General features: G+C 39.3%; 1 protein-coding gene and 1 non-coding gene across 6 annotated transcripts; one reads left to right on the plus strand and one right to left on the minus strand.

Moving 5' to 3' along the window:
- Positions 1-442: 442 nt before the first annotated feature.
- Positions 443-5,999, minus strand: hcar1-4 (hydroxycarboxylic acid receptor 1-4). 5 transcript variants are annotated; one of them, XM_017703099.2, is made up of 3 exons: positions 5,741-5,999; positions 4,610-4,949; positions 443-2,170 (listed from the first exon to the last, which is right to left on the minus strand). In XM_017703099.2, exon 3 carries the CDS (start codon positions 2,108-2,110, stop codon positions 1,148-1,150), a length of 963 nt encoding a protein of 320 aa, XP_017558588.1. In that variant the 5' UTR covers positions 2,111-2,170; positions 4,610-4,949; positions 5,741-5,999; the 3' UTR covers positions 443-1,147. The 5 variants fall into 5 exon arrangements, with proteins under 5 accessions (XP_017558588.1, XP_017558565.1, XP_017558596.1 ...); XM_017703076.2 differs by having other exon boundaries at positions 443-3,187; XM_017703107.2 differs by lacking the exon at positions 4,610-4,949.
- A 566-nt stretch (positions 6,000-6,565) lies between these two features.
- Positions 6,566-6,659, plus strand: trnai-uau. The gene is made up of 2 exons: positions 6,566-6,603; positions 6,624-6,659. It is a non-coding gene; the product is annotated as a tRNA-Ile (tRNA).
- The last annotated feature ends 1,834 nt before the right edge of the window (positions 6,660-8,493 follow it).

An 8,493-nucleotide genomic window follows, 5' to 3' on the forward strand; every position in this document is an offset into this window, starting at 1 on the left:
AAATGTAGTCCTAACAATGTGAATGATAGCTTTGGGCTACTTTCATTCACAGTGAATGGCATTATCCATAATCAGAAGAAATTATTTGCATTCTGACCCAAGTCCAGCAAGCTGAATGTGTCCTTTCAGAATAAAAGGAAGAGTGCAAAAAAAAAAAGAAAGAAAATAGAAAAAAAACAGAACTAAGAATGGCACTTGAATTTAGCACTTTGGCTACAAATGTAAGCTTACTTTCCCTCATATGAATTTTTTTAGATCTGAAAAACATACAAAAAAGGAGTCTCCCTAATGCAGATCCAGGCTGTTTATAACGCATGTGACAGTCACAATGATCAGCTATGTACTTATTTTTGATTTTTTCGCTTCATACATTATGTTGTGTTTCCTTGTATGTCACATGTGTTAAGTGAAATATGCTGAATAAAAAACAGATTGTAAGTGGTTGCGCATAATTAGACTAATTTTTTTTAGTTAATCTTTATTCATCATAATCCAACAAGTGAAAAAAAATAAATTTTTAACAGCAAGATATTTTGTATATTTCCAAACAACACAGTGGGACAGTGAAGACAAAAATGACAGTGAAAACAATATTTAACCTTACACATTTGTACTTTAGTTAAAAAGGCCCATATTTTTTTTAATGTATCAAATATGTAAGTATTGTAAGTCCAAACATACCACCCCCCCCCCCAATTTATATGATCTATATATGGAATCTAATGTTTATTTCAGTTGTTGTGATGCCATGAAAAACCCACACTTTTACATATATCTGCTTATTCAGCTTACATCAGTTTAGCTCCACCCATTCTTGTTTAAGTTATAAGAAGCTTCACAGCTCAAACTGCTTTTTTGAATAAAGCACAATACAAGGCAGCTAATTACAACAGAGGCCGTACACATATCAGTGTTAAATGCACAGTAACAAAAACCACCTGTTTAATTCTAAGGGATGAAGTGAGGTTGGAAAATGGTCACGTGGTGGTTTTGATATGTAAAAACACACAATTATAAGTGGGAAAAATAAAAAGTATGAAGGAAGGAGGAACTAACAGTGTGTAGACCCTTTAAATAAAAATGTATGCAAATGTGATACTTCACAATACTGACACTTTAAATTGCACAGTTGGTCATAATAAGTTCTCTAGGCATGTCTAGGTGATCTGGTTTCCTTGACACTCAGTTTAAACTTGGTGAATCCAGTGGAGTTGGCCACTCCTTTCAATGTATCACGGAAACCAGCGTTTGATAAGCAGTAGAGGATGGGGTCTAGAGCACAGTTTAAGTAGGCGAGGATTACAGACACACTGAACAGCTTGCCCACCACTAGATATGGAGAGCATGAGGAGACATCTTTGAGGAAGAGAGCCACTAGGCCTGTGATATAACTGGGCATGAAGCAGAAGGTAAACATGATCACAACAGTCAGAAGAAGGTTTACTGTCCGTTTAACTCTGCGATGCTCTCTGAGTCGGGTGTTATCACGTATGTGGTAATAGATACGCACAGAGCAAAAGAGTAACAACATGAAGGCCAGGATAAATTCCGCCACATAGAGAAAATTATGAACCTTCATTCCTAGTCCAGACTCTGTCCACATGTAAATATTATAACAAAGAGACACAGATAAGTTCTCATATGATCTCAAGAGCTGCGTCACTAGCAGAGGAAGACGAAGCGTCACCACAGCAATCCAGACCACACAGCTGATTCTTACTATGCTCCGAATGCTTAGGTTGCAAATGGTGTGGTGTGGGTAGACTATCCTGAAGAATCGGTCCACTGCCATAAGTGTCATGAAGGCAATACTTGCTGACTGGTTAACTGACAGCATAAACAAGGTGATGCGGCAGAAGACATCCTGAAAAATCCAACTTCCACGGATCACGCTGTCAATGTGGAAGGGAAGGCCAATGAGCAGCAGAACATCAGCCAGCGCCAGGTTAAGGAGGTAAACCGTACTGGGCTTCCAGGGAGCCTTGCAACCAAGGATCCATAACGCTAAGATGGTTCCTGGTATTCCCAAGATGAGCTCCAATATCAGCATCGGTGCTAACGTAGAGGCTACAAAGTCCTGAGCTTCCATGCAAGTGGTGTTGTTGCTCATGTTGCGCAGCGTTGACTTCACTTTGTAAACAGCAGCAAGGCTCCGACATCAGTCCCTAAACTGTCACATTTTCAATTAATATAAAATGATTGGCAAAAATGTCACAAAATATAAACAACAAGTCTGAGTATACAAAATGTAATTACAAGGCAAAAAGTGTAATAAGTTCTGCTTAACATCATTTTGACATGTTTAAAGTTATGTATAAAATTGTAGCCTATGGTAACTGACATTCTTTTTCAAACTGAAATTGAATGAAGGGGTAGCCTATTACTTTAATGTGTCTACTCTCAGAACTGCACCTTCAGAATTGACATGTTCTAATGTAGGATTATGAAATGAATTTGATGAATCTTGATGATGAATCTTTAAAAACTCTTTAAATAAACAAGGTTCATGGGTTCTTTAACAAAGACCATGGTTGTATATAGAAACATGAACACTCAAAGAACCAGTGCATGCATAAACGGTTCTTTGCATGGTCAAGTATTTATTAAATTATTTACAGAGGGCGTCTGATTTGAGTACTAGAACGACACAACGTTCCACGCTTTTCTAATATTTTACCCTGGGAATGTTCAGGAAGAATTTTAATGGCCTTAAAGAGATCTTAATTGGAGTATAATCCATCAGGCACTCTGTGATATTCCAAGGTAGTAGCTATTTATCACTTTTAAGGAAATTAATTAAGAAATCGATTCTACAAGAAACATGCAATCAGTGCAATATTGCAAGAAGGGTGTTTTCCCCACTCATGCAAAATGAGCATGGCAGTAACTAACAATGAGGACACTGAGGTCCAGAGAGATTTAATATAGAAACACTAGCGCTCTAATGAGCCATGAGTATAGCAAGGCTAACTAACCAGATGCAGATGGGATTTTCATTGTGCTGCATTTTAAAAACGGTAATATTTGATTTGATTATGTCCAATGAAAATCCTTGCGCTCTCGGCCAAGCTCCGCCTTAGTTTCCTCAGCCCTCCAATCACATCGTGGCAATTGTTGCTATCCGCCATTGCGTCAAGCCTTGTTATCAGCACCCGTCGTTTGTAACTAGCGCAGAGACTCAGAGGTTCTGTAAAAATGAGAAAAAACGCATCCCTTTGTGGGTTTGGATGGGTTAACTGATGAGGTTCAGTGTGGAAAACGGCGAAGAGAATACCCAACCAGGTGAACAGCTGCAGGGGTGATAGTGGGAAAAATTCCTGAGCCTGAACTTTTTTTCTCTGCTCGGGAGGTGAGCAGGGTGGGGGTGCTATGTATGCGACACACTTAAGACATAACTTGTTGGCCCCTGGGTGCAGATATATGTCTATGTATAACCCTGATCTTCATTACTGTCAGAATTTTTGCTTTTGAATTAGTCCCTTCAGTGATAGATTGTGTTGAATTTTGTTGAAATACATGAACAACATTCAGACATGAGATAAACAAACCCAATATAAGCCTATATTTCAGAAGCTTGTGCAGATTACCAGAACTCTTGGGACTAGCAGGCCTGTTCAGGAATCCATACCTGTTTTTAACTAGTCACATACCTTATTGCTTCTATAGCATAGGAGACTACAGATACTACATCCATACCAAGAACGGTCAGCAGGTGGCAATAACAATACTCCAAAGTAAACTAGGAATTGATTAGTAGCCTAACCATTGACTAAATGACATGAACAAGGACACATTAATTTAAAAAAATAATAATAATAGCAAACTATGCACCATTTATTTTAAAGATTTTGAAACAGTTACAGTGCAACAAACTCATAAATAATACTACAGCCCTAAAATTACTATTCAGTTCCATTTTCCCCAGGCTTAATATAGTTGTGTTCCATGGCTGAGTTTATACGTTTCGCGTTGACAGTGGAAAAAAAATTGCACGTGTATTTCCCGGGATTTCCTACTGAATCTATCAATTTGTTTGGTCAAAGCAAGTCCCGCCCCCCTGTTTCTGACTGGCTTAATGGCTAGTAGGCTAGGCCTTGGTGTTGGTTACAGTGAAACCTGCGCATGTCAGATCAAGAGAAGTGTCAGATCCTATGGTCAGATCACGAGGCCAGGGGTCGGCAACACGCGGCTCCGGAGCCTCTGATGCGGCTCAGCTTTTGAAAATAATTAATTTAATTAACGTATATTATTTTTGAGACTTAAAAAAATGTTCGGGCGGAATATCACAAACGTCCGGTATTTAGTTTCGGTTCGCTTGACTGACATGTCGGCGTCGTCACCCCCCCCCCCGTTCGCTAGAGTGAGATGTCGCCGTCGTTTTAATATATTATGTGACTCTCATTGAAATAAATTTCCAATTATTTTGCTTTTATGGCTCTGAGTCAAAAAGGTTGCCGACCCCTGCACTAGGAGAACCTTTTTTTTCTCGCAGACACGTCGGTACGCCGGAATTCCGGCTTGGCGCCTGAAAACTATCAGGCCTGCAGCTGTGTAACGGCACGCTGGCGTATCTCTGTGTTAGACGCTGCGTTAACATTACCAACATTACCCCGAGTGACTTTGGCTTCTTGAGATGTTCAGGTACGCAACACAAGAGGTGGGAACAAGTCATTCATTTGGAAGCAACAAGTTTTGGTACTCGAGTTCCGAGTCAAGTCGCAAGTCAAGACAGTTTCAAGAGTCTCAATTCAAGTTCCGAGTACAGGCAAGTCTAAGGTTAAATCCCGAGTCCTAAACAAGTCAGAAAAACAGCCACTAGTTCGAATTGAATTTAGATTACACCACATAAAAAACGACCCAAAAACTTGGAAGTTTATGGAAAAGACTGCAAAATAATGTCTAATGAAGCTGAAGTTGGCTTCTTCAGCAAGCCTCCAGGTCCCAGCATGCTATTAAAACAGAGAGAAGAGAGAGAGAAAGGGGGAGGGAGGGAGAGAGAGGTGGGGGGGGGGGGAGAGAAAGTGGGAGGGGGAGGAGGGGAGGGAGAGAGGGAGGGAAGGAGAGAGGGGGCTTGCAGGGGGAAGGAGAGAGGGGGGAGAGAAAGGGGGAGGGAGGGAGAGAGAGAGAGAGAGAGAGAACGCTGTGAGAAAAAGCTCTGCTTAAGTACAGCGTAGCTTTGACCAACAACAGCTGTGAATGCCACAGTATGTTTAATGTATGCTTTTTTAGTAATGAAAAACTAAGATCCTAGAGAGAAAAGAGACAAAGAGAGATAAGTTAAAGTGATTTAGTAAAGATATCAGCATATATTTAAAGATGAGAATAAATATGTAAATAAATAGTCAAATGATTAATAAAGTGAAACAGGGTAACTGGAGTTAAAACAGTCGGAACCGTAATAAGAAATAGAGGGATAGGAAAGGTCTGTAACAGTTATCAATGAGCAATAATTTGATAATGAAAATAATAATAACAATAATAATAAGTAATCGATAAATTGACGTGGTCAGTTTCCAGCAGTTTATTCAACATTTGATGATGTGATATGAGATGTAGCTTAGGTCACTTTCTGGCTAAATGGACGACAGTAAAACGTTGATCCTAACCTGCCCTGAGGACGAGAAGTTTTAACGCTCAACTATCAATCTGTGATATGTATTCCAGCTATAATTAAATGTATGGATCCTTTTAAAAGCCATTAGAACATCATTTTCAGTTGATCAACTTCATTAGTACTTACCTCTACACAGCCACTCCAGCAGTCGTTGTCGTCATATTTCGGAAATCCCAGGATTAAGACACGGTAGAGTTTCCAAAGAAAAAAAGGGAAGGAAAAAAACCCACTACGCTTTGGTTTAAATGCAGAGAGTCAAATGTAAATAATTTCTTCTGATATTTATTTGCTTGCTGAAACGTTGACAGAGCTGACAAAGGAAACCAACTTATCTGGTTTGGTTTACTTTGTCAGGGTAAAATATTAGCCTACAGTCTGTCTTGGTCATCAGTGCGGTGTCCTCTGGACACGCCCCCTGTTTCTCCTCTTCCGGCGGTGTTGTGACAGAAACAGAAAGAATTACACACTGTTTATGAAAGAGGGGAAGTGTGTTGTAATTATATTGTAATTATAACGATATTATTAGAGGACTAACTAATAAGTGTAGCATGTCTCGCCGGTTCCAAAAGAGAGCCTGTCAGTTTGATTCAGTCCTGTTTTGTACTGGCCGAATCACTGCACGGCTAACGTAACTATTCCCTTACAGCAATTTCATCGAGTATAATATAAGGTTTCTGTGGTGATGTAATTAACCTACAGTACTTTTCTAATAATCTAGTTTCACCTCCGTATAATATTCATGTGCTGTCATATAGCGATCTGTGGTGCTTGTGTATAGTATCCTGTACTGAATTATACTGTGACTCTGAATTTACTGTAAGAAACCCGTGTAGAGATGAATACATTGTTACTGTAGGCGAGATCTTTCTGACTTGGGAGTCGTGCCCAGTGGTCTGAACAGACACGTTGTTTTTCACGATTGTAACCTGTGTTGGTCGGGCGGAGAGCGGAGCTCCAGTGGCGCAATCGGTTAGCGCGCGGTACTTATATGACAGTACACTGCAGAGCAATGCCGAGGTTGTGAGTTCGAGCCTCACCTGGAGCAGAGTTTTGCCTGTACCCTAACCGGTACGAGCAGCAGCTGGACACGGCCGTGACCTTATATGCTTAATGTAGATCATTTACAATTGCTCTGTGTCCTGTCAGCGAAAGTGCTGTGCAAAAATATTGACTGCCTGATCTACGTGGCTTTTGACAAATTTTGTGTGAAACTGAGTGATAATTAACGTACCTTCTTATTTGTGTTATATATATATATATATATATATATATATATATATATATATATATAAACTGATTATGTGGACCATCTCAGCGTGGCCCTGCAACGGTATTTGAGTTCGCATGGACTCTGCTATTATTCAAACAGCCGTGTTAGCTGGATCATATTGCTGCAATTAGGGGTGTAGGCGCTAGGGGTCAGCATTGCCTCATTTCTTTCAGCAAAAGCTTCTACCGTATACTGTCATATCATTATTACCGCCATCAGTTTATTATGGCTAGTGTAAAGTAAAGTAAAGTAAAATTTATTTATACAGCACTTTTCACAGACACAAGCCACAAAGTGCTTTACAAAACATAACACAATATAAAATATACAACATGACACAGTACAACAAAAAATAAAACAAAACAGGACTGGGAACGCCTTTGCTGCCTTGGCCATTTATCAAAATGCTTGCTTAAAAGGGTAGGTCTTTAGTTGCTTTTTGAAAGATTCCACAGAATCAATTGATCTTAAAAAGGGGGCAGTGTATTCCACAATTTAGGGGCGAAGACCTCGAAAGCTCGATCGCCACAAGTCTTTAATCAAGAACGTGGAACAGACAGTAAATTTAAATTACTCGACCTAAGAGAACGAGCTGATACATATGGATGAAGCAGATCAACCACATACATAGGAGCCTGACCATGCAATGCTCTGAAAGTAAGTGTAAGGATTTTAAACTGAATCCTATACTCAACAGGAAGCCAGTGTAATGAAACTAACAGAGGGGTAATGTGAGACCGTCTATTTGACTTGGTCAGTAACCTTGCTGCAGCATTCTGGATCACCTGCAGTCTGTCACGAGCAGACTTACTAAGTGAAGAGAAATACGACAGTACAGTAATCAATACGAGATGAAATAAAGGCATGTATAAGCATCTCTAGCTCCACCCTTGAAACTACAGTCCTCAATTTACTTATATTCCTTAAGTGGAAAAACAAGATCTTGTCAGTTGTTTAATATGTGTGTCAAATAACAATGACTGATCAAAAATGACACCCAGATTATACAGTGATGGGTATTGATCCACAAGGTTTCTACGATGGTAAAATATTATTGGCTTCTCAGTTACTGTGTGAGCTATTTGCTGAGTAGCTCAACACATTCAGCTTAACACATCCGTTACAATAAAAATACAGGCTATATGTAATATAATAGCATGCCTTATAAAAAGAGCTTACATTAATACATACTAATGCTTGGCAGCAGAGAAGACTGTGCTATAAATAGAGAGGTTAAAGCAAATCACTGTCATTCCTCAGTGGCTAAATAACTGAAGCATAGCACTCAGCTCATAGCGCTCAGCACTGTCTTTCCTGAACACTAAAAAGTGCTGGATTCCCCTCTGACAAAACTGCCTCAGTAAAAGTGACTTTCTAAAAGTGTACTTAATCAAAGAGTGAATATTACATTGATTTACATGTAAAAAGTACAAATAAACATGTTTTTAAAGAATTCATGTTTTATTTGTCAGCAGTAAATTTTAATAATGCCAGCTGCTGCATGTTTTCGGGTCATTTCACATCTGTGAAAAATTAACTAAAGAAATTATGCTGGGTCGTGTTCATGAGAACAGTATTTTCACCATTTGTTTATTTATTTGCTTACCTG

The sequence above is a fragment of the Pygocentrus nattereri genome, chromosome 13 (assembly GCF_015220715.1).
Source record: "Pygocentrus nattereri isolate fPygNat1 chromosome 13, fPygNat1.pri, whole genome shotgun sequence".
Lineage (NCBI taxonomy): Eukaryota > Metazoa > Chordata > Actinopteri > Characiformes > Serrasalmidae > Pygocentrus > Pygocentrus nattereri.

Excerpts from the sequence above, each read along its gene's own strand:
- hcar1-4 (XM_017703107.2), bottom strand. The coding sequence starts at position 2,110 with ATGAGCAACAACACCACTTGCATGGAAGCTCAGGACTTTGTAGCCTCT.